This window comes from Mastigoproctus giganteus, chromosome 6, assembly GCF_048544385.1.
Source record: "Mastigoproctus giganteus isolate SK-2022 chromosome 6, ASM4854438v1, whole genome shotgun sequence".
Lineage (NCBI taxonomy): Eukaryota > Metazoa > Arthropoda > Arachnida > Uropygi > Thelyphonidae > Mastigoproctus > Mastigoproctus giganteus.
This window is the reverse complement of record NC_143580.1, coordinates 190,321,715-190,348,979: the sequence shown is the minus strand read 5'-3', so window position 1 is coordinate 190,348,979 and position 27,265 is coordinate 190,321,715. Positions and strand designations below refer to the sequence as shown.

The following is a 27,265-nucleotide window of genomic DNA, read 5'->3' as shown; positions in this document are numbered from 1 at the left end:
TTGAGTATCGAGCAGTGATCAAGTTCCTGCATTTTCAGGGCAAGAAAGCTCAAGAAATTGACGGAGAAATGAAAGCTGTGTATGGGCAGAATTATCCATCCTATGATACTGTAAAAAAAGTGGAAATGGGAGTTCCAGTGCAGTCGTACAAGTGTCTTTGATGAGCCAAGAGAAGGAAGGCCATTCACAGACAGTGAGATGGTTGCAGAGGTTGAGCAGCTGGTGCTGAGTGACAAATGTGTGACAATTCATTTCATTGCAAATGCAATGGGCATTAGTTATGGGTCTGCCCACAGCATTTTACATGACCATCTGCACATGTCTAAGGTCTCTGCACGATGGGTTCCAAGATTGCTGATGCCTTTGCAGAAGCAATGTTGAATGCAATGTTCTCGCCAACTGGTGGATTTGTGTAATGTGGACGTTGATAACTTTTTTTGATCAAATTGGTGACAAATGACAAATGCTGGGTGTACCAGTATGATCTGGAAACTAAAGATATGTCAAAGCAGTGGAAGCACACCCCCCCCCCACCTCACAAAAAGGCAAAGACCACTCCATCTGTGAAGAAGGTGATGTTTTCCATGTTTTGGGACAGAAAAGGGGTTATTCTGACAGATTACCTACCTCATGTTTCCACACTTCCTGGAGAATACTACAGAAATCTTTTGAAAAAGCTGTGTGATGCTTTGAAGGTGAAGGCATGGAATGTTAACCAAAGCTGTTTATCTTCTGTCAAACAATGCACCGGCTCACATGGCCATTGCCACAACCAACTTTGTTGACCAGTGTGGTTTCGAATTAATGCAGCACCCACCCTATTCTCCTGACACAGCACCGTCAGACTTCTTGTTTCAAGAAATGAAGAAACTATTGTGTGGATGCTGCTTTGATTTGTCTCAGGAAGTCATTAATGAAGTGGAATTGTGGTTTCAGGTAAAAGTGCAGGTATCTATGGTCAAGGCATTAAACAACTGATCCATAGATGGGAGAAATGTGTTACTAAACATGGAGAGTACATAGAAAAGGATTAAAGTTCCTGTGAAGTTTCACCTTTCTAGGTAAGGGTACGAACTTTTTGATACCCCCTCATATACCCTCATCAATATCATTGATAAATACAGAAAACAACAATGTGCCCAACACAGGACCCTGGGGGACTCCATTAATAACATTTGTCCATGAAGAGCAGTGTCCATTGATTACCACTCTGTCTTCTCCCATTCAACCATCACCTTAATTCATAGCAGCAACTTACTGTTAATGCCATACTGCTCCGATTTGTACAGCAGTCTTCCATGTGTAACAGTATCAAATGCTTTCTTGAAATTCAAGTATATGATATCAAAATTATTTTTTGCATCCAGTTTCTTTGTGACCACATCATAGTATCCATTCAAATTGGTCAGACAAGACTTCCCCTTAACAAATGCATGCTGTGTCTGAACTATAACTGCAGTCTTGTCAAGATGATACAGCAATGCTTCTTTAACCAGTGACACCATTATTTTCCCTGAAGTAGAATTTAAACTAACAGGTCTGTAATTGCTCGTGTCACTCTTTGATCCCCATTCGTGAATTAGGGATACGTTTGCACAACTCCAGTCTGACGGGTCTTCCCGAGTCCCAGGATGCCATCATAATTATGGCTAAGGGTTTGCTTACTTCCTTTGCTGACTCCTTTAATATAACTGGATAGATCCCATTCAGCCCAGGTGCCTTTCTTATGTTTAACTTCAACAATTTCTCCTCTGCTTTGCTCTCAGTTATTACAAAATCATTTAGCTATATGTTAAAGTCTGATAAACATCTAGCCTCCACTTCTTTACAGACTTTATCATGTGTGAATGTAAATGCAAAATACTCATTGAGGTTTTCAGCTACCTGAGTCTATCAACAGTCTAACCATTCATATCCAGTGGACCAATCTGATTAATTCCCTTTTTTCTAGAGTTTACACGAGTAAAGAAGTCTTTGCTGTTCTTTTATTTCCATCCTTTGCCAGAGATTTCTCGTAATCTGCCTTTGCTTGCCTAACACCATTTGTGATTTGATTACAGACTAGCTTATATCTACCATAGGTTTCTGTGTTGCCTGATAATTTATATGCATTCTTTCCTTTTTCTTTTCTGCCACAAGCCTCATTAGTTCTTCTTACCTCCCTTTAGGCTAAACCATGAATAGTATTTCTTAGTTGGTGTGAAAAGCCTAGTGGTTTGCAAGATTAATTCCTTGAATTATTCCCATTTAGAATTTTCTGTTGGTAACATCATCAGTTGGTCCCACTGCACAGAGTTTAAAAACTGTCTGAGACCATCATAGTCACCATTGTGAAAGCAAAAGCTCTTCCCTTTACCCCTGATGGTAGTTATATCTTTAAGTAAATATCACATCAGTACACTGTGATCATTGCCACCTAGTAGTTCCTTTATCTGTAGATTCTTAATGCATGAATAATCACTGCTGAAATTTATGAAATATTTGAAAGTAGCATTTTGTTTAGCTAATTTGTGTTCAGTAGCACCATTTCTTGTAAAAAGTTTTATATTTTTTTTGCAGGCCTGTAACACAATCTGGACGACCATTATCAGGTATAATTCGTCCAGGAACACAGTCAGGAAGACCTGGAACTATGGAACAAGCAGTGAGGACACCACGTACTTCTCGTACAGCACGTCCTGTTACCAGTTCTTCTGGAAGATTTGTTCGTTTAGGAACTGTGAGTTTCTAATAATAAGATACATGGAAATTAGTTTATTTAAATCTATTTTAACCCTTAAACAGGTACACCAGGTTACTTTACTTTACTTTTGAAAGTGTCTCCACTGCTTAGTGGTTGCCTTGTAATCTCCTTCTCCATTGTGAACAGTTGTCCCAGGAACTGTCTTGCAATCCTCTGGCTTGCATAGCCTCCACAACTTCTCTCCACATAAGTAGAGGCTGTCCCCTCTTTTGTTTTCCCAATCGCAACTAATTCACCACTCTCTTTGGCTATCGCTCCTGCGGCATTCGTTGGATGTGCCTGTACCACTGTAAAGATTGACTCTGAGCAATCCACCACATTTTCTTGCAAATTCCATCTCTCCATGATGGTCTCATCTCAAACTCTTTGAAGGCAAGACACAGGCAGACTCTGTTGTAAGCCATCCATCTCCACAGCTCTTATATGCCTCTTCTGCACTTGCACCTGCATTGAGTGCACTTGCCTTGCACTCAATGCCCATCCTTCCCCACCATACATCAAAACACTCTCTGCTATCGTTTGGAGTATCATCTTGGTTTCCTGTTGAATGTCTTGACTCCACAACACACCATTTGGTTGCTTAATAACAATGCAGGCCTGGTTAATATGATCATCTGCATATTTCTTACGCAGATGATCCTATGAGGTCTAAGTCTGCTTTCTCTACCAACCACCAAATACTTGTAAAATTAACTTTAAGACCTCCTATGCTATAAACGTCAACCAGTTTCCTCATTACGAAGTCAATGTCATACCAGTCTCGAGCAATTATCACTTGGTCATTGGTGAATAATAGTGAATGAATGACACTGTCCCCAATCTGAATTCCCATACCTCCACAAGAAGCATTCCAATGTGCTAATACTGCATCAAGATAGATTTTAAATAGGGTCGGTGACATCCCACATCCTTGTCTCGAGCCTTTGGATGTTACAAACTCAGCTGATACCAGTCCCCCCTTAACAGCTGCTCTGCAACTTTTATACATTCTCTTAATTAAATTGATGATCAACTCGTTTACATTCGTTTTCTGTATTGATGTCCAGAGTCTGCTAATGGGAATTGAGTTGTAGGCCTTTTCAAGGTCCACAAATATTACCAAATGTGTTTCCTACCCTTTGGTGATTCTTTTTCCTATGATTTGTTTTAAGGTGAAAATATCAGTACAGGACTTTCCTGATACACAAAAAGCAATACTCGTCTCTAACTCCATGGTTATATTTTACTCAATAACCTACTCATGGAGGCCATCACACTAATGCCTCTGTAATTTGAAGGATCATTTTTATTGCCTTTCTTAAAGATAGGAGTTACATATGATAAAGACCAATCATCAGGAGTCACATCTCCTTCTAAAGCCTGATTTAACATTCTTGTTATTATCCTTATCAGTTGGACACTTCCATAACTCTCGGCACTCCTCTTGGGCCAGCTGCCTTCCCATTCCATGACCTTGCCAAGGCATCTTGACCTCATCTTCCAGATTAGGATCCATCAGTTCCTGTACCCTCAGATCATTGCCTGTATCTCCTTCTATGTATTGCTTCCTGCCCTCTGTCAGATGGTCCCTTAATCTGGCGCTTTAACTTTTAATCCTTAACCTTCACCATGTTAAGGGTTAAAATTTTTTGAGGATCACATGCATGCTCAGAAAAAGTTATCCCAATCATAATCTTAATTAAAAATTGGAAAGAAATACTTGTAAATTGTTAATATTTTGATGCCACCTTTATTTCCAATCTTTTATGAAGACAACTGAGAAAAATCCATTTTTTTATATTAAAAACATATTTTTAATCATTGTTTAACAATAACTCCTCTCGCCTCCACAGAACTTTAGACACACACACTTTATATGTGTTTTCTTCATCTCCCTTATTTGGGTGAGCAGAATGTAAATTGAAAACTCTTATTGCACAACTGTGAGTGAATTGTAAATTGAAAATCCCACGTGCTTCAACAGTTGGATGCTAGCCATACTCTCCTGTGATACAAAGTCAGATTGTAAACAGGTGGAGGCAGTGGTGAGCTGTAAACATTTTAATAATGGGCTTTTCCGACTTTCTACTGAGTAATTTGATTGGTCACAAAAGTGACGTCATCCGTGGTTTTCCACCAGAGGCACTTCCCACGCTTGCACTTCTAGTAGTGCGATTAGTGCGCGTAAGGCATTTTTCGTGACTGCCGGTATGATGATATCTCAAGTCAGGAATGGATTTGGGGGGGCTTGTTACCCCCTTAACCATGCATATCAGTGTATGTGTATAAGGTCTATTTAAAAAAAAAAAAAAAAAAACGTAAAAGCCTGGTCGTCATGCCTCCTCTTGCGATGATACGATAGAATCTGGAGTTCTTTTTAGAATTTTTGAATAGTATGATGTCACAATCATACTTTCTGAAGTTACTACTGCAGTAATTATGATTACAACAATACAAGTATTTGTCATATGAGTGCGAGGATACAAGTGTTTATCATATGACTGTAACAATAATATTTGTCAACAATTTATTTTTTTCGTCTCGAATTTTCGTTACATTCCGTTGTTAGGTGCCCCTCACAGCCATGTATGTCGCTTCAACTACAAGATCGGTACATCAATCGGTGCTATTTTACAGAGATATTTAGATACTTTGCACTAGCAAGTATACATCTCTTACTTTAGTTGTCATGAATCCATTGTATCTTGTCTTCCAGAAATTATGAAAATTTGCGAATGTTCAATAAAATATTTACAATACAAAAGCTCTTTTATTTTGTAATCGATATATACAAATCAAAATACCTAAAACAAACACAGAGGTTGTTTCAAAAACTATCTACTGTGCGTACTCCGCACATACGCAACTTTTTTATTCGTCTTTTTTTTAACAACTAGGGAATGGATACATTTTTAATGGATATAATGGATACATTTTTTTAATGATAAAATTCTAATATTGTGAATAAAAAATAACATGAAATATTTCCCATATCACAAATAACAAAAAACTATAACAAAGCATTCCACAATATATATTATATGAAAAAAATGATTACACAAATATTCAAGAAAAATTTATTCTAAAAATTGCCACGTATAATTTACTTCTTTATTAATATTTGTTGTAGATCTGCTTTGCTCAATAGCTGAGCGATGATTTGACATAACGATCCGGATCAAACTGAAGCAATGGTTTCCTATTTAGATGTATGGTCGTCATAATCTGCAACATATTTAATTGTCAACATTATTTATTCATTCACTCAATATTATTCATTATGCTGAAAGCTTGCTCAGCTTCATCACTGCTAATCGTAGAGGCGCCTCCGTAGCCAGGTGGGAAGGAGCAGCAGTGCGTAGCACACGCTTCTTGATTAGACCGGGGTTCGAGCCCGTCACCACCAAATACGGAGGATGCGGAAAGGTCATTCAGGGAATGACCACCGCATATCCCGGAGCAATATGGCCTTAGTTGCTAATGCTCCTAAAAACCAAATAACAACAACAACAACAGCTAATCGTAATGGTTTCAAAGATATTTCGGGCTTTCTTAATTGAAAAGGGAATTTCACTCGATTTTAAAGATAAACTGTCTTTGACAAAACCTCTAAAATCATTAATTTTTATTTCATATTTTATTAGAAAACTTTAAAATTTCTTTGAAAACTGAAAAGTTTCTTATTTGGTTTTCACTGTCTGGCTATTAAGACGAAAGTTCTTTCATATTCCACGATTCCGGGTAGCATATGGAATCATCGTCAATGGAATCATTATTTTTATTATTTAATTTAAAATCGCTCTATTGCATTAATAACTTATCCTTTAAGGATAAAACAATGTATTTAATAACTTGTCAAGAGGTAATTTTTTAAATGTATTCTTACTTTTGATTTTGATTCCTTCAAATTCTTTTCACTTCAACATGCTCTCAATTTTAGCATCATAATTTCATTCGGAATTTTTCAAATTAGCAATATCACTGATAGTTCGAATAATTAATTTATCTGCTTTTACCATAGTGATTCTCTAAAGCTTTTGAAAGGTAAGAGAGCTCCTGCAGGACACAGGGTAGTAAGATATCTTACTACTCTGTGCTGCAGGATGCCGATCATTAGTGCTAAATCGTTAAGAAATTTCACATTGAAAAGTCAGTTTAATAATCCCGAATATTTAACTTCTGATTCAAAATGTTTGCACAAAGCGGGATAATTCCTTCAACCCGCAATTGCCGCTCGCAAGCAACGAGCTGCTCATCGTGGCCCGAACACATGAGCAATCTTTATAGTTTCCACATCAAGTTCTTCAGTAATCTTCCTTAATTCGTGCAGGGTTTTTGGAGATTTGTGATATAATTCGTACAGTTGTTTTTTTTTTTAATTATTGCCTGTATGCCATTATATTTTAGAACATTTCCTTCACAGTGAAAGCCTCAACGAAGTTTCAAAATCTGCCAATTTCTTCTTTGCAAAGTTCGTGTAATATTTTAGTTGCCTCACCCCCTCTACGTTGCGTCTGTCAGTCTGTCACTAGTTCTTTGAATATTGTGCACAATGTCGGAATCACATGGATATTCAGCTACTGTGACCATGTAAACATAGACAAGATAAATTTATTGGAAGGCATGGATCACTCACTCACTCACTCACTTCTCCAAAAAAATAGCCTGTTTGTCGGAGTAAAGGGGAACCACAACACAGGTTGACCAGAGGCTATAATCGATGTCGGGAATCTGCTTAATCCTCTGAGTGGCTATGGAAAGCATATTGACTTCTCGGTATATGACTGCAGGTTTTAGGGACACCACTAACATTGTGAAACGGTAATCGCTTTCACCCTTAATTTGCGCTTTATAATTACCTAAAGGCTAAAGGTGAGAACGATGCATACACAGTTGTCTCTCCTAATCTGTCCGTTTCATGGAAATTTTCTTCGTTCAATGGAAACTGTTTTAAATGTAATTACCAAGGGGAATTAAAAAAAATTCGCTACAAAGAAGTTCGTTAGACAGAGTTCCGACTCTAATTAAATCAAAAATGAAGCAATTTTAAAATACATAACTGATCGAATGCTGGGGATGGTGTCCCACTTATCGCACCGTCGTTTCGGCACTGGATACTCAATAATTGCATCCAGGATTTCATTTGTATAATAAATGATCTTCTCAACAATGGGCTCGCAAATTTTCAAAAAAAATAACAATGGGCTCTTACAAGCCCACTATAGCTCACCACTGGGTGGAGGCACTGCCATAAAACCAGCATGCTTTAGTAATACTATGTGAGAGATGCTGTTAATTTTTAGCGCATGCATATAATTATTAAAAATTGGCCTAATTTCATCCTTCTTTCCTTTTTACACAATAACTAACAGAGATTTCTGTAATTTTCAATGTAAAATCCCAAAGGTATTGGGAGTTTCAGCTTTGTAGACTAAGTAGACAAAGAGCCCTTCATGCCTGATATTGTGTAGGGAGGGGGGGGGTCTCAAAGAGACCTGTGTGATTTCAATCTTTTGCTTTCAGTATTTTGCTATTTCATTATTTTGGGATATCGATACTCATGCTCTTTGTCTACTTGGCTCGGGTTAAAGAAAGTCTGATTTTAGCCTCACAATATCCTTATATCAAAAGGCTAAAAGCAGATGTTGTTTAGTGTGGCATCTGACAGATATCATATCTTTTTTAAATGGTTGCCGGTATATTTTTAAGTTTGTAAATGAAACGAAATCTTCCTGTGTACCTTTGCCCACCAGTATTCTCTAATATATTATTTACTGCTTTCATTTCAATGTACTGTGAATAACGAGATTTTTGTTTGGCATTTAACAGATGTTTTGTTTGGCATTTAACAGATGTTTTTCATTAAATTTTTGTTTGGCATTTAACAGATGCCATTTAAGCAAAGGGATTTTCTTCTAGGCAACTCCCATTCCTATGTGCCATCTGTGAGATACCAGCAACAGGTGGTTAATCTTGTAGAGCTTTGGTTTTATTGGCTAAACATGAACAGCTGGCAAAAATGCAGATGTTCATGTTGCATCTGCCAGACTCCGTGTGAAAATTTGTCTTTTAATCTGAAGGATGTGATCCTAAAAATTCTAAAAAATATGATAAAAACTTTTTATTATTGATTTCTATCATTTATTTTTGTTTAATATTTTTTAATTGAGTTTAACAGATCATTATTAATAAATCACCATTTTAAATCCAGAAAAACAGCTAAAAATAAATTTTTTTAAATTAAAACAAAAAGAGGGTCTCATAGATGTCACATAAGCACCTTTGTTAAATAGATTTAAATTAACTTAATTCCACGTGTTCTAGTCTTATAGACTATTCTTTTATAATTGTTTCTTGCGATTTTTTTTTTATTCTAATAAGATTAAATGTATTTGTCTAGGAATGAAAAAAACAATGAATTAAAAAGTTTATTTTTGGAGTCCCGAATCATTGATTTCTTTTATAATGAAATTCCTTAAGAATTCGATATTATTATGTTAGTAATAATATTAACTTTTAGAACACTAAGATGCAATCTTTACTAACCAATTATTTAATAATAATTTTTTATATTTTTTTAATAGTGACTGTTTGATTTGTTTAAGATCTTTCTTACTGAACATCCTTAGCTTTAGATAGCTTTGATGAACTGCATTTGTATAAGTACACAATTCCTGGTTACAGTAAAATAATCTAATCATAGTTACATTATTTTACTGTTACAGTAATTTTCTGTGGTAAACTTGAAATTGAATGAAAAAAAAAGGTTGATATTGATTAGTAGATGATTGTACAGTAGTTAAGTGGTAACCTTTAAGTGTACTGGTTCTAGGGCTAAGTGCAGAATAGCTCTCTGAGACCAGGTGTTTGGAACAAAAAATTTGTTTTCTGTACCAGACAAAAATTTTCTCTGGAAAAAATATATTCATTTTTATGAAGGCCAGAGGAGATATAAGTGTGAGGGGCCTCAGAAGGTTGCACTTTCTGAAACCTTTTCTGAGAAACAGACACTTTTGGGGGTCCAATTGTGGTGTGTAAGTTCCTGGAAATTAATGAAATGAGGGAAGTATATTTTCACCAGTAGAACAGACAAGAACCAGGGGACACAAATATAAAACCTTAGGGTAACAACAGAAGGCTGGACCTCATGAAGTTTACCTTCTTCAGCATGTTGTAGATGGTTGTAATAAGGCTGGAGTAGGAAGTTTGATGCATTTCAAACCAGAATGAGATGGTCACTTTTTGGCAGTAGGAAAGTATTGATGGAGCATTGCTTGCTTGTTCCATTGATAGTAACTGAAAGGATGGCAAATTACAATTTTTGGCACTTTATTGTTTCATGGACAAATACGTTTTCTTCTTTTAGTTGCAAATTAGAAATAAAAATTTTATTAATCTATTCCTATTTTCTTAAGTTAAGAAAATAGGAATACCAAGGGACTGAATAGCAAATTGTAATCAGCAGAACTTGATTCTTTGAGGGAACATTACTGATGAGCACATAGAATAACAGCGTAATTACTTATTATAATTAAACTGTTATATACAATTAAGTTTAAGTTAGGAAAATTCACAAAAATGTTACATCTTGAACTGACTGAAGGGACTGTTCTCAGTATTGACTCTGGCTACAAAGATAAGATAAAGTTTTTATTTCTAATTTGCAGTTAAAAAAAGACATTGTGCTCATTTGGAAGTGTAATTTTTCATGAAATAATAAGTGTCCCATGCCAGGAGCAGCATGTCACATGCTGGCATTTTTTTTTTTTTTTTTTTGGTTAGCTCCAGTGATAGCAAAACTGCAGAATTACAGGTAGTGATGCCTATATTAAGCAATAATAGTGCCTATTATCTTCATTATTTATTAATATAATTAATGCCTAATTACCTTCTTTAAAGGAGATGCTGGAAGTGGTGTCCATCTTGTGATGCACTCTATATGCCTATGAAGATTCTGCCTCACATGTTGCAGTTGTTAAAATTCCTGAAATAGTTGCCACTTCAACTTTAATGTTCTCCCCGAGTTCTTCCATGTGAGGATTCATTCTGTATACTCTAATCTTTGAAACTGCATAAGAAAAAATTACAGGGAGTGATATCTGTAGCATGGGGTGGCCATAATCCACAACTTATCGTCCTTTCACCGAACACATTTCTTCGTATGCACGGCAGCAAAATCTTGTTGGAAATGTCCATAGAACTGTTCTTCATGTGTTAGTTCCTTAAAAAAGGAATAAAAAATTAATTGAAGAAAATCATTCTAAATCAGACTCAAGAAAAGTTCTTTATCAGATTCAAGTACCTCTCTGAGTTAATTAGCTCTATAAAGAGCACTGGTCTGGTAATGGAAAAGAACAGTTCACCTCCTTGCACTCAAAATACACGAAACAGTTTGATGTCATGAGCTCTAATATCTGTTATTGTGGCTGTTCACTGGTCCATTCAAATAAAAGCATACCTTGGAAAAACACCAGTTCTATGTCAGTTCAATTTCTTCATCTTGAACAGACTGAAGGGACTGTTCTCAGTATTGATTCTGGCAGTAGGATCTTATGGCTAGAACGACTACACTACTGTTGTTTTGCAGCACTGAAATTTTAACAATTACTGTTTCACTTTGTCAGTGGTGAGCTTGATGTAAGCAGGTGAATTCCTTCTAATGATTTTTTTGTAGTTGTTGGCTGTGTGGAACGAGTTGGTTGTGGAATTTTGAAATTTTGTAAAAATGAAAATTTTTTACATAAATGTTTTAAAATATTAATATATTCTTATTTTCATTTTATTTCACAAAATTATAGAAAAATTATTGTCAAAAATTGAATTAGAATTTTGTAAAAAAAAATTGCGAATAAAACCTGATGTTACTTTTTTTTTTGATGTAACAATATCCTGTACATCTATTTATGTATTATTTGATTTAGTTTATCAAATTCTGGATCTGAATTCTGCAGAAATTCTTCAGTTTTTGCTTTTGTAAGCCAAAATCAGGCAACTGAGGTTAATGGGTGCAATATTTTTCTTCTTCTTCATTTTTTGAAGCTGTTTTCATGCTAGCATTTATTATAAATTGTCTAAAATTAGTTGGAAACACAGATAAGAGGTAGCGGCATACTAGAAAAATTTCAAAGCAGTTTGTATGTTAAAAGATATATATAGTTTGAAGCAACCTTCAAAATGTAGATCAGCATACATACTACCCAGAGCCCATATGTGAAAAATGTAGATCTGCATGCTTACTATCCAGGACCCATGTGTAAAAAAAACATAGATCTACATATATACATATAGGGTACAGCAGATGTTCCCAAACTTTCTCGTTTCACAATGCCCTTAGTGTCCCAGTAATTTTTTCACGGCGCCCCTAGGCCAAAAGAAATACCTAACACAGTGGTTTCGACATTTTAATATATACTTATATAATAATTTTATTCTTTATATAGAGGTACTATAAACATCAATTATAGACCACCACAAAATTAAAAAGATATGGTATAATGGATAGTGTACACCTTTTTATAATGAAATAAAAAGATAAATTTCAAAAAAAAAAAAAAAAAAAAAACCATTAAGTAACTTAAACCAAAATTACATGGCACCCCTAGAATGTTGTTGTGGCATCCCGGTTGAAAACCACTGAGGTACACCTTTGGTTCTCATTTTATATTATTTACTAAGATATGAATTGTATTTTTCTGAGGGATAGGAAACTTCTTTCTAAATTCTTTCCACTACCACCACTTAGCAGAATCATGGAGTGCATAATAGTTGTACAGGAACTTTCGCTGCTCTAGGTGTGAAGTTACCATTGGCTAACATGAAGATAAGCCCATATGGAACTGGTAAAATGTGGCTGTAGTGGCGAGGGGTTGCAATTGCTTATTGTTAGAGTTGACTGTTTGAAAATGCTAATGTGCAGTGGCTGTACGGTTGACTGCATGAAATATCAGAGATTGATATGCATGAATTTGCTGTGTGAAAATATTGGCATTGAATTTTCTTTTAGTGCACAGTCTTAAACCCTTCCCTGTTTATTGTCTGGATTTGATGACATATTTAATATTTAAAATTCATAAAATAGTAATAGTAATAATAATAGAGGCATGTGATGCAAGAAAGCAAGCGTATGAGCTTATATAGCATCAGCCAAAAGAAAAAAAAAATATATATATCACACAACCATTCCCTCTAAAAGTTTGTCCAGTTCCTCCTTGAATTTATTTAAGCTATCAACTTCCACAACAACAGATGGAAGTTTGTTCCAGCAATTAACCACCTATTGGCTAAAGGCAAACTTCTGCGCACAACTATTCTTCAACTATCTTTCCTCAATTTGAATTTATGCCTCCTTAGGTTCGTAATCTGAGCAAATGGAAGAATCTTATCAGAATTCATCATGCTCAACCCCTTCAAGGCCTTATACACTTCAATCAGATCACCGTGCAGGTGCCTAGTCTCCAGCCGCTGCAATTTGCAGAACTTAAGCCTCTCTTGGTAAGAGGACCCCTTCGTTCCCCTCACCAATCTTGTTGTTCTTCTCTGTACACACTCAAGCAAATCTACATCCTTCCTAAAATGAAGCCTCCAGACCTGTACACAGTACTCAAGGTGTGGTCTGACCATTGCCTTATACAGAGGGATAATCACCTCCTTTTCCCTGCTAGCAAAATTCCTATATATCATTGACAAAACCCCATGACTTGCCCTGGCAGCATGTCTGCATTGCTCGGAAAACTTCATATCTGACTACACAATTACTCCCAGGTCTCTTTCATTTTCTACCATCCTAAGTGTAGTTACTACACAGTTGGTACATTCCTATGGGGTTACTTCTACCCATATGCAGTACTTTGCATTTGTCAAAGTTAAACTTCAGTTGTCACCTCTCAGCCCATCTGCCCAATTTTCTGGATCCTGTTGCAGTAGCTCACTGCCATTGCTGTTGTAGGGGCGGGGTGGATGAAAGTTTATTTATTTTCTTTTTTCTTTTTATTTTCTTATTAGCTTATTCTCTGATTAACTTAACTTAAAATTTGCAATTCGCTAAACACCCTATTGACGTCTTTATCACCCCCACATATGCAAATCTGACTACAATTTTCAGAAAATTCCAATTTCTAGGGTGTGTAAAGCGGTTGTTAGCAGAACATGAAAGCCACACATTTTGTTTACAAAATTTAACAAACTTTTAATGAGCATACAACAACATGTGCATAAATACAGCATTTACATAAAAGAAACAAATAATTACATACAAGCATCCCAATTTCATATACATATGTAAACCATGCTACAATACACTACACTGTCTCTCTCTCTCCTCAATTATTCTCAATATGCAAATTATTAACATTAGTTTGTATCAGTTGTATTTTACATAAAATTGACTCCACAATGATTACTCAATCATTCTCTTACCATACCAATTTTTTCCTTTCTTTCTCTTACATCAATAATATTTACTTCAGCTTTTATTACTTCTTTAGAATCTTTGTTTTAGCCTCTTACACATAAAACGTATTACATCTGGTACCCTCTTATCTCAATAACATTCCTTATAGGTCACCCATTCTGCCTTAATTAATATCTTAGACACCCTAGTTATCACTTTAGTCATCCCTCTTTACTCATGAGGTTTATCTATTAATAAAATTTATTTCTCTTTGCACCTCATCTGATATGTTACCTTGTTTGGCACTTGTCCTAATTTAATGACATAGGTTAACCTATCCTTACAGTACTACCCTTATAAATATAATTTCTTTGCTAATTCCTTTAAATTATTACTTTGGTTTTACTACTCCTGAACCATCCTTACATTTATTCATAATCATTAACAACAGGAATATTCCTTTCTTTTACAAGGACTATCACTCAATGGCTTACAGAGCTAGGTTATGAGTCCTTGAGTTCAGGATTCAATAAAGAAACAAGGAACAGACTTACTTTCCGACTTCACCGCTACTTACAATGTCCTCACGTTCAGGTTTCCCACACGGCTGACAGGCTTACTTCAGTTTCTTGGGCACTCCGGTTTTCCTTCGAGGCAGACAGGCTTACTTCAGATCCTTGGGCACTTCGGTTTTCCTTCGAGGCAGACAGGCTTACTTCAGATCCTTGGGCACTTCGGTTTTCCTTCGAGGCAGACAGGCTTACTTCAGATTCTTGGGCACTCCGGTTTTCCTTCGAGACTGACAGGCATGCTTTCACTTCTGGGGCACTCTTGACATGATGCATCTTCTTGTGTAGACAATATATTCACAGGTGTACATACCTGGCTCATTCTCTTTACAAGGGCCTACATTACCAAATTCGCCTACCTCCACTTCAACCCACACTCACGACCTTCTCCCCTTTGACCACATCACACAGAAGTCAGACACAGAATGCTCTCCTCTCCCAATTTTTCTCTCCCTGAAGTTCACTCTTCCTCTCAAGTTTGGCACGCCCCTCCCAAGGACTCCAACCAATCTTCTTTTTCTGTTTAAATTTTTGTTCCTTCCTATTTGCTAACACAATTCTCCCAAGCTGACTCCCTAGCGCCAACCCTTTTCTTGAACTTTCTTATTTTTTTCTCACAGGCTGGCATCACTCATTTTCGAACACTCATTTTCGTTTCACACCTTTCTCTCTAAATGTATCCCAACACCCAAAAAAACCCGTCAGCCTGACACTAGTTTATTTGACGCAAACACTGGATGTCCACTCATTTTCTGTTTTGGTTCTAATGGTGTCATAGATCATTGGAGGCGCTTTGTATAATCCCGTTCCATATCCTATTGTTCTTCCTTAAGCAACCCCTTCACACCTGTTCTCAAATGACACCCCTTTACCTAGTCCTGCTATCCCTGTTTGCTCTGTCATATTATTTGAATTACTTGTTTACCCCTTTGCTACTATTCTTAATTCTCACGCTTAAACTATCCATTACCAAATCCAGCGTTCTTCAAACTTTAACCTTACTTCTAGCAAAACACATATTTTTTAATTTAATTGTAAGATTTTACATCTTACACTGTCATTATCAACCCAGCCAACCTTTGTATCATTTGCAAACTTCGACATTAAGCCTGATATACCTTCATCGATATCATTGATAAATATACAAAACAACAGTGGGCGCAACACCGAACCCTGCGGGATTCCACTAATAACATTACTCCACGAAGAGCAGCGTCCATTGATTACCACTCTCTGTGTTCTCTCACTCAACCATCGCTTTATCCATAGCTGTTGTTGTTGTTATTTGGTTTTTAGGAGCATTAGCAACTAAGTCCATATTGCTCCAGGGATATGCATTGTTTATTCCCTGACTTTTCCGCATCTTCCGTATTTGGTGGTGATGGACTCGAACCCCGGTCTAATCAAGAAGCATGTGCTACGCACTGCTGCTCCTTCCCACCTGGCTACGGAGGTGCTCCCTTTATCCCTAGCAGCATTTTGCTTAATGTCATACTGCTCCAATTTGTACAGTAGTCTTCCATGTGCAACAGTATCAAAAGCTTTCCTAAGATCCAAGTGTATGATATCAAAATAATTTTTTGCATCCATTTCCTTTGTAATCACATCATAGTACCCAATCAGATTTGTCAGACAAGACTTTCCCTTAACAAACCAATGCTGTGTCTGAACTATAACTGCAGTCTTGTCTAGATGATCTGGCAGTGCATCTTTAACCAGGACTCCATTATTTTACCTGGAATAGAAGTTAAACTAACTGGTCTGTAATTACTCCTGTCAGCCTTCAATCCCCCTTTGTGAATTGAGGATACATTTGCACATCTCCAGTCTGTGGGGACTTCCCATGAGTCCAAGGATGCTCTCATAATTATGGCTAAGGGTTTGCTTAGTTCCTTTGCTGCCTCCTCTAATATAACTGGATAGATCCCATTCACCTCAGGTGCCTCGCTTATGTTTAACTTCAAAATTTCTCCTCCACTTTGCTGTCAGTTATTACAAAATTGGTTGTTAAGCACCCTGTTACAATTTGATAAACTTCTGGCATTTTCCTTCCTTAATAACTCCTCATGTGTGAATGTAGAGGCAAAATACTCATTCTGTTGATGATCTGAGCAGGATCATCAACAGTCGAACCATCAATATCAATAGGACCAATCTGATTCATCCCCTTCCTTTTAGAGTTTATATAAGTAAAGAAATCCTTGCTGTTTTTCTTATCATCCTTTGCCAAACATTTATTAATCTGCCTTCGCTTGCCTAATCTCCTTTGTGACTTGATTACAGACTAGCTTATATCTGCCATAGGCTTCTGTGTCACCTGATAATTTATGTGCATCCCATGCATTTTTCTTCTCTGCCATGAGTCTCATTAGTTCATTTGACAACCATTTAGGCCTAAACCATGAAAAATATTTCTTAATCGGTATGAAAAGTCTAGTAGCTTCCACAACTGAATGCTTCCCATGACTGAGCATAGTAAATTTATTTACTATGCTCCTAGCAATAGTATATAAGCAAGTATGCACATATTTGTTTGTACTCTTAGTACATCTAAGAGCCTATATAATGGCCTCTCTGTCCTATGGGAAACCCCTGTTGAGGGTTTCCCATAGGACGGAGGTTCCGAAACTTTCTCGATTCACAGCGCCCTTAGAGTCACAGTAATTTTTTCACTGTGCATTTTAGTGTCTCAGTAATTTTTTCATGACACCCCTAGGCCAAAAGAAATACCTAACAGTTCCATTTATTAAGTAGTTAAGTCCAAAGAACTTAGTAGCTGTTTGAAAAAATAATACACATAAATTGGAAGAAAAAATAATAATTTTATGTCATTCTTAAATAACCGCAATTACTTACTAATGGGATGTGTGTACTTGTTGAGCACTGCACAACTTCTCAAACCTTGGAATCAGATTAGACACTGCCATCCTCATTTCCTGTTTCACAATGATTTTTGTGCAGTACTTGCTTTTTTATCACAGCAACTGCCGAAAACTCAGCTTCACAAAGATATGATGTTGCAAATGGAACTAGGATTCGCTGAGCTTTAACACTTAGTAATGGATTGTAAGACATAAACCTTACATGTATATCTGTAACAAAATTCAGGAGATATATGATTATAGTTGTATAAAATTGGCAATATATATATAAATAAATTAAATTTAAGCAAACGTAGTTGAAGAGTAAATTTAATTAATAAAGCAAAAGAGAGAGAAGAATAAATTCAATTTTATTTCTTAGATAGTATAATCCTCTCAATAGTAGTTGGAAGGAGTTAGTATGTAACAGCAATCAAGGACATGCCGGAGGGAACGCACAGTCACACTTAAGGAATGTGGCAGTATTGTATCCAAAAGGATATATCTACCGAGTAGACTCTACGTCCATGCTCGTATGAATAGTGTGAATAATCAAGAATGTGGTTAGATTGAAGATCTTTCAAGAAAGGAAAATTCGAGAAGGAACCCTTGGTATTGGATCAGGTGATTGGATACGGAAAATGAGTGGGCGAGCTTTCGAGCCTACCCTGTGATTGGAGGAGAATCAAGGAAGAAAAGAGGGGGGGAGAAAGGATGAAAGGAGAGTCTGAAGAAGGTTTTTGATGTGAGCAGGAGTGAGATAGTTTCTGTGTAAGGGGGGGGGGAACAAAGCCGATAGCAAGTGTAAAGCTAAGAAAGGTAATGTGCCATGTAGTGAGAGAATCTCCAAGTAAAAGTGAAATTCCTACAAAGAGATGAAATCCATGGGAAGAAGTGAGGAGCCAGTCCGCTTAGCTGACCACAGTCTACCCAGCAGTGCTGGCTACCCAACTGGAATAAAGGCCATCTCCTAGACTGGATAAACACCAACACCCAGGTATTGAGAGCCCTTTGGAAAAGTTAGAAAGAAAAAATTAGAAATTGTGAAATTTGTAACATGTATAAAGTGTACCTATATATATTAACATGTATTAAAGTTGTTTCAAAAGTTTATATTGTCTGTAATTATTCATAGACTCGGACACTTGCTTGCCAACATAAATAGGTTCCATCATGACTGGGGAAAATTTAACACCCTCTGGATCAGGAATTTTCTGAATTGGATGCATATCAAGCAGTCAGATAGTGAAAGTGGGTACAGGAGAATTGAGGGTAACTTCTCTATATTACCATATAATTAAGGTAAAAAAAACGGGTTTTTATTAAAATATCAAGTAAATAAATTAGAAGTAATATGGAAAAAGACCTCCACCCCCACAGGATATTCATCTTTTGTCGATATCCAAAACTCATTTGTTCCATGCTGCCAAATTTTGTCTTTAAAGTCTTGTCACAAGACAGCTCAATAAGATTTTCTTCTTCTGCAGATTCAGATGGGGCCTTAGCCTTGAATGGGTCTTGGATCCATGAAAACTTCTCCATATCTTCTGAAAAGTATTTTTCTGTGCCAAAAAACCTAAATACAACAACAACAACAAGTATTTTTCAAGCCAGTCACTGAGCTGTTTTAGGTGCTCCTCAAAAATAGATTTAAGTTCGTGGGTCAAATAAACGTCATTGGATGTAACAAACTGCTGCAATGGGGGGGGAAGAGAAACAGTCTTTGCAACCATCTTCATTTAATTTTCTTCTCCATAGTAATAACTGTTTTCTGAAGGCTGAAACCTCTGTGTTTCAGAACGTGCGTGTTGCTTCCCTGCAGCAAGAGATTCAATGCATTCAGTTTTTCAAAGAGATCGCACAGGTATGCTAATTTTGACAAAAAATTAGTATCTAAGAAGTTATTATTATTAGCTATATGGTGCAAGGAAGCCTGAGGCTTATACTGCACCAGCCAAAAAAAAAAAATTCCCGAGTTACCCTGAGAGAGAGAGAGAGAAAAAAAAAGAGAAAAGTAGAAAAGAATCACCAAGAAAGAGAAGAATGGTGATATCCAGCTCAGAACCCTGGGTGTACCAAGCCCATACTCACTAGATGTGAGCCCCCAGGGTTATGATCTTGTCTGGAAATTGGAGTGTTGTCGAACATAAGCATAGGGGCAGAAGAATCCCTTTTGTGGGACACAAGACAAGACTGAGTTTTAGGATTGAAATCAGCTCAGTTATTCCCCCCCCACACACTGGAGAACCACCTGGAGATCCCCATGTAAGGAATTGGTAGTTGACATTCAAGAAGTAGAAGCTGTTTGAGCAGGGCAAGGTTTCTCAAACTGGCAGGCACAATGCAATGTGCTACTGTCAACTAAACTATGGATAGGATTTCTGATACAAGAGGAAAAGAGTAGGAGAAAGAACTGAACTTTGGGGAACACCAGCATTAGTGGAGAAGTAAGAAGACAGAAAACCATCCACCATCACCTGCACTGAGCAGTCCGAGACAAAAGTTGATACCCAATTACAAAAAAACAGCTGGCAAACCATTAGTTGAAAGTTATTTAGTGGAGGATTTAGTGGAGTTTCATACATTAGTCATTTTATAAAACGAAGTAACTACATGAAAGATAGTGGTATTAATCGCCACCTTTCAGTTTGCGTATTTTTATTTTATTGAACAAAATAATAGGTAAATGAAGTATAAAATAAATTTCATACAGAAAATTACATACAAAAAATTTTTCGTTAAAAGACTTCATAAGTATTTTTAGATAAACAATAATAACCAGCACTCTCACAACTCCATGGATGCTGGATAATCAGATTTCTCCTGTGTATTGCTATTTAATGCATGGCATTTTCTATTTAAAACAAATTAGGTATTAAATTGTACAATTATGTTCTATGGCAGCATGATGTTTTGAGCCCTAAATCTACTTGGGTAGCATAAGCTTTAAAAAAAAAAAAAAACCTTGAAAGTAGCTAACTTACTCTTAATGTTAAATAACTTAATGATTTTTTTTTTTTTTTACAGGGCAATTTTAACTTAACTGCCATTACCAGCCAACTAACTTAACTTTGTTTTAAAAAGTAACTTACTCATTTCTCATATTAATACTGACAACATAATTCAAGGAAGAAAGCTTATACAGCATCAGTCAACACACACACACACATATCATTTTAGCTTTTCTTCCAATAATGTTTCCAACCCTTCCTTAATTTAATCACACTATAAACCTCCAAAAACACTAGGTGTAAGTTTATTCCAACAACTGATTATTCTTTGGCTGAATGTGAATTTTTGAAAAAAACTGCAAAATCTAATCTATAACAATCCATTTTCAATTAAAATTTATACCCGCTTGTGTGTTTCACCTGAGAAAAGGTAAAGATGCCATCAGAATTTAGTTCAATTAACCCTTCTAAAGCCTTATATTCTTCAGTTAGTTCATCATGCAGACACCTAGTAGAGGCTGCAATTTGCAGAACTCAGTTTTTATCAGAAAGAATATCCTTTTGTGTCACCAACTAATCTTATTACTCTTCTCTGCACCCTTTACAACAGATATTTGTTCCATTTAAAATGAAGTTCCTAAACTTGTATGCAGTATCCTAGATGTGGAATAACCATTGCTTATACAATGGGATAATCAATTCTTTATCCCTGTTGGCAAAGTTCCTGTATATCATTGACAGAACCCCATTAGCTGTTCTAGCAGATGCTCAAAAAATTTCACGTTCAATTGCACAATTAGATCTAGATCTTTTTCATACCTCACTACTTTTAGATTGGTACCAACCAGATGATATATTATCCTAGAATTATTGCTGCCCAAATGCAATACCTTGCATTTATCACTTTTAAACCTCAGTTGCCCTTTTCTAGTCTATCTGCTGAATTTATCTAGACCCTCTTGACAGTAATTAGTATACCCTAATTACTGTCATTAACCAATGCACCCAACTTTGCATCATCAGGAAACTTAAAATAGCTAAATTAATATCATTAATAAATAGCAAAAACAGTAAGGGGGGGGCCCAACAATTCTGTAATTCAACTAATCAGATTAGTATGTGAAGAGCAGTAGCCATTCATAAACATCTTTGTCTTGTACACCACTTAACCATCCTTTATCCATATTAACAATATGTATAAAGGATGGATAAAGTAAGTCCATCCTTTATCCATAAAGGATGGACTTACTCCTAATACCAAATTATACACATGATACAGTATCAAAGGCCATGTGGAAATCTAAGTACAGTAGAGAATCGATAATCCGAACCAATTGGGACCAGGAGTAGTTCGGACTTCTGATTTGTTCGGATTTTCAAACTTATCAAAAATACTGTTCTGGAGACTAAAAAAAATGGTTCAGTAAGTTTAGAAATAAAAACACTAAGTTGTACTTATGTATTTTTATTCATAGGTAACAAAACAAATGGAACTTTCAGCCACAATAACATGTGTATAAGTCTTTAACGAAAATAATTAACTTATTTTTTACTGCACCTTATTTGAAATTTGTTTCTTTGCTGCCAGATCACTCACTCTTTTCAGTAAGAATAGTTAAGTTAGATAGCATTCAGTTTGTTGATCATTTGTAGATTCCGCCTTCAGTTTGTTTATCGATTTTCACGTATCATTTAATTTTGTTAATTGGCAAGCTAATAATAGTGTAAATTTGTGCTTTATATGTTCATTTTTATAGTCTGTGGATAATATTCATCCAGTTTTCTCTTATTAGAATTGCTGTTTAATAGAATCAAAATTCAATTCGCAAATGATCACGATAACCAGTGCTTACTATAATTGTTTTATGGCACCAGCATAAAAAAAAAAAAATGCTGGCTCATTCGGATTACGGACATTTCAAATTATTGATGTTTGGATTTTTGACACTACTGTATATTATATAAAAATTATTTTTTGCATTCCATTTCTTTGTAACAATCTCATAGTAGCTAATGAGATTGGTGAACCGTGAACTACCTTTTAACAAATCCATACTGTGATGTAGAGCCTTATGGCTCTACTCATAGCAAGATGAACTTGAATTACTTATCTATTGATCCCATTATTTTCCTTGGTAGAGAGGTTCAATTTATAGGTCTATAGTTATACCCTTTCAACCTGTGAGCCACCCTCGTGAACAGGAGATACATTTGCACTTCTCCAATCTGCAGTTATTTTTCCTAAATCTAACGATGTTCTGATTACGAGGGCTAAAAGTTTACCTACCTCTTTTACAGCTTCTTTTAATATAATTTTATAGATTCTGTCAGCCGCAGGCACTCTGTTAACTTTTACCAGCAGTAATTTTAATTTCACCTTATTTTCTTTATTATAAAATTTTTTTGGCATACTCGTGTTCTTTTTCGTTCAGATAAGAGTAGAGTTCCTCTTATAATTCAAACACATGGGAGAGTACAATGCCATGAGAGAGCCATCTTGAGATACAGTAGTACAACAAAGATGCATGCTCAGATCCCATATTATCACACAGTTTTTTAAAAAAACCTTGCCTTCTGTGGCCCAGTTTTTATAAAGTTCATCACTTTCAACACACTTTCCATGATTAGGTTCAGTGAAGGTCTCAATTGCTTTGATGCAAGGGCTTTCCTGTGGATTATGCAGTGGGTCCACAACGTATCAACAGCTTTGCTTCCTATGAGTGCCCTTCAATCCTTCGAAACAGCCAGACATAGGGTAACCACCACTGATACAGATGCTAGCTCACCTAGTCCAGTCTAAGTTGTTTTCATACATAAAAGTGTCAACAATTTCAAACAAGTCTTGTACCTTTATACCTGCAGTGATTACTTTTACAAAAGAGAAGGTCTTCCACAATTTTGTCACCATCTACGAACAGTGTATAGCAAATCAAATGAGCATCCTTGTTACTGTCCATCACCTTATCTAACTGTAACCCGAATTCCTTCCCTTTCATTTTTTCAATTAGCTGCTCGTTGAGGTTTTCGGTCATGTGTTGCATTCTACAACTGATAGTATTATTGAATAAAGGTACCTTTGAAAGCAGTTTTCCCGCAGATTCATCAACCATAATGTTGACCATATCCACTGCATCTAGTAAAATCAGTTCTTCTGTGATGGTGTGGGGCTTTTTACACTTTGCGACGCTATGTGCCACCTTGTAGGATGCTAGCTAAGCATTGCTTGGTATTGATGCTTGTTTAAAAAATGCACATTTTTGTTCTTACAATTCTTTTAACTTTCTAGTAAAATAATCACGGGATTCACTAGCCATGCTAGGATAATTGGTTTCTAAGCGACATTTTAGTTTACTTGGAAGGATGCCCTCTGGAGCTAAAACTGTCACACATAATACACACTGCAGATGCTCGTCATGATTGACATCTACTGAAGTAAAACCAACATCTAGATAAGTATCATCATATTTCTGATATTTCCTTTTCTTCACAACTTTGCCACTGGTCTGTGGTTCACCATCCTTTTCTTCACTCCCACACTTATTATTAATGTTAAAAAATCTTTCCATTTTTATTCACAAGGACTGAAAATCAACAAAATAATTCACTGAATTTCACTATACCTCGCAGATCAAACTGATCAAAACACCCTTCAGTTATTTCTATTACTGATGGACCCGGAGAGTCGACAGGTATTCACATACAAAATCTAAGAAACAAGAAAATTCTAGAAGTTACTGGCATAGGCAAAAGTACAAGTAAACAAAAGCAAACATTTGAGAATGTCATCGAATGGAATGTAGTACGATCTAATGTTGAAACTGTTAGCTACTTTGAGCTAGTAGTTCACATGGTGTTCGACAGATGTCAAGTATTACTGTTTCTCTCTAAAATTTAAAATATCCTGCGGTGCAGCGGGGCATCACAATGCACATTTTGGGAACCACGACCATAGGATAAAATGGGATCACCTTATCTTGCAGGCTGTTGTATGTCCAAATAGAAGCACTGCAAGAATCAATTTTGCCTCTGCTTATGGCTACTATTAAAGAGGATACACAGACTACTATTAGTCTGTGTATCCTCCAAAAATCTATCAGTTTTCAGACCCACCTGACAGGCCATGCTGAGAAACTTCGATTAAAAATTTAGATTAACGACTACAGCACTCTTTCTCAATGCTATCACTCTAATACAGTTCTAAGAAATATATAACTGCAATAATAATACTGTACTGCACTCTTCCCCTAATTATGCACTTATATATCAAATTCCTTAAACTTTTGCCCTTTGAGTGGTGGCAGCTTGTAAGTTGCTAGTTACAATAGTTACATTTTGCCGACTTTTTTTGATGTGAAACATCCTTGGGGATTCCTGCCAAGTAAATCTGATTGGTCACAGAAGTGATGTCACCTGCGGCTTCTGCCAGAGGTGCTTCCCAGGTTCAAACTACTACGTTTGAACCTGGTTCAAATTACCAGGTTCATACTTACTTTAGGAAGTAAGTATGATTGCAACAATACAAGTATTTGTCATGTGACTGCAACAATACAAGTATTTGTCATGTGACTGCAACAATACAAGTATTTGTCATTTGACTGCAACAATACAAGTATTTGTCATATGACTGCAACAATACAAATATTTGTCAACAATTTATTTTTTCTTCTCGCATTTTCATAACATTCCATTGTTAGGTGCCCCTAACAGCTGCGTTTGTTGTTTCAACTACAAGATCGGTACCTTCAATCGATACTGTTTTCTAGAGACATTTAGATACATTGCAATTGCAAGTATACATCTTTTACTTCAGTTATCATAAATCCATTGTATCTTATTTACCAGAAATTATGAAAATTTGCGAATGTTCAATAAAATATTTACAATGCAAAAGCTCTTATTTCATAATCAATATACAAATCAAAATACCTAAAAGAAATGTGAAGGATTTGCATAAAACCATCTACTGCATGTGCTCAGCACACTTGCCACTTTTTTATTCGTCTCTTTTTTTTTAGACAACTAGGGAAATATAATGGATACATTTTTTTTTCATGATAAAATTTTAATATTGTGAATAAAAAAATAGCATGAAATATTTCCCATATCACAAAAACTATCAAAAAACATTTTAAAATATAAAAACAAATATTACATAAAAAACAAACTCTTCTAAAAAAGGTACACAAAATCACAGATTACATGAAAAAAATTATTATTCAAATATTCAAGAAAAAATGATTATTCAAATATTCAAGAAAAATTTATTCTAAAAATTGCTGTATAGAATTTACTTCTTTATTAATATTTGTTGTCAGTCTTCTGCTTTGCTCAATAGCTGAACAGTGATTACAGACAAATGATTTGATGTAACGATCCGGATCAAATTGAAGCAACAGTTTTCCATTTAGATGTATGGTCATCATAATTTGCAATGTGTTTAATTGTCACAATATTATTCATTATGCTGTAAGCTTGCTCAACTTCAACACTGCTAATTGGAATGGTTTCAAAGATATTTCTGGCCTTCTTAATTGAAAAGGGTATTTCACTGGATTTTAAAGATAAACTGTCTTCAACAAAATCTCTAAAATCATTAATTTTTATTTCATATGCCATGGAGATGAAAGTTCTTTCATATTCCATGATTCCAGGTAGCATATGTGTAAAATTTCTTTCAATTTCTCATTGTCAATAGTATCATTATTTTCTTTATTTAATTTAAAATTACCCCATTGCATTAATAACTTATCCTTAATAACTTGTCACGAGGTAATTTTTTAAATGTGTTTTTACTTTCGATTTTGATTCCGTCAAATTCTTTCAACTTCAACATGCTCTCAATTTTAGCTTCATAATTTCCTTCAGAATTTTTAAAATTAGCAATAGCAATGATAGTTAGAATAACAAGGAGTGTAAGGAAATCAGGCGACAACTCAGCGTTGTTATGGGCCCTATATGAGAGCTTGAAGGACAGGGTGGATGCCCTCGAAGGATTAAAAGTGAGGGCCCATCAAGCTCTCAGCTGCCCACACCAATGCCAGAGCTTGCACTTGGTCATCATGCAACACAGCGGCAGCCCCCAAGGCAGAATGCGCTTGTCCCAAAGGAACTAGTAGTTGTTGGTGACTCTATTGTCAGGGAAATGGGAAACATGCTTTGTAAAAAGGATAGGTGGAACAGGACCAGGGTATGTCTGCCAGGGGCAAAGGTTGATGAGGCTGCAGAGCGGATATCATCTTTTAAGGGCACAAAAGGCGATATAGTTGTACACGTTGGCACTAATGATATTAAGAGTAGGAGACCGGCGGAATTACTTAACAAGTACAGGTCACTGTTGAAAAAAAGCCGTGAATTAGGGTTGAATTTGAAAGTGTCTGCAATTCTGCCCAGACACGATAGGAGGGAGTATATGATGAGAGCCCTGTCGATCAATTTGGCCCTGGAAAGATTGTGCAAGGCTCAAGGGGTAGAATTTTTTTCAGCCTGGTCTGTACTTGTTAACAGGAGAGACTGCTTCTACAGGGATGGGATACACTTAAATAGAAAGGGTGCAAGAAAGTTTGCTGATGCTATTGAGGCAGTGTTAGGTGGGTCGGAAAACTGCTAGATTGGGGGGATACAAGGACTAATAGATTAACAGTAGCCACTGGCAGAGGTGAAAGTGATTCTTGCACTGCTTCTATTGGAATGAGCCACAGACTGGAAAATAAGATGCAGGATATTTCAGAGACTGCTGGGAATTATTGGGGTACAAATAAACACATGGGTTGTGT

At 36.1% G+C, this 27,265-nt stretch overlaps 2 protein-coding genes across 2 annotated transcripts in view; one reads left to right on the top strand and one right to left on the bottom strand.

Annotated features, from left to right (window-relative positions):
• LOC150084832 (2-oxoadipate dehydrogenase complex component E1) overlaps positions 1-22,843 on the bottom strand; it is a 608,625-nt gene extending 585,782 nt beyond the window's left edge. The window contains exon 1 of the mRNA XM_090376637.1: positions 22,780-22,843. The gene's annotated coding sequence lies outside the window, so the exon portion shown is untranslated. The remainder of the gene's footprint in view (positions 1-22,779) is intronic.
• The window catches only part of BBS8 (tetratricopeptide repeat protein 8), a 284,023-nt gene that overhangs the window by 34,194 nt on the left and 222,564 nt on the right, over positions 1-27,265 (top strand). Inside the window, exon 3 of the mRNA XM_090376638.1 lies at positions 2,560-2,719. Coding sequence (XP_090232764.1) covers positions 2,560-2,719 — 160 coding nt within the window. The remainder of the gene's footprint in view (positions 1-2,559; positions 2,720-27,265) is intronic.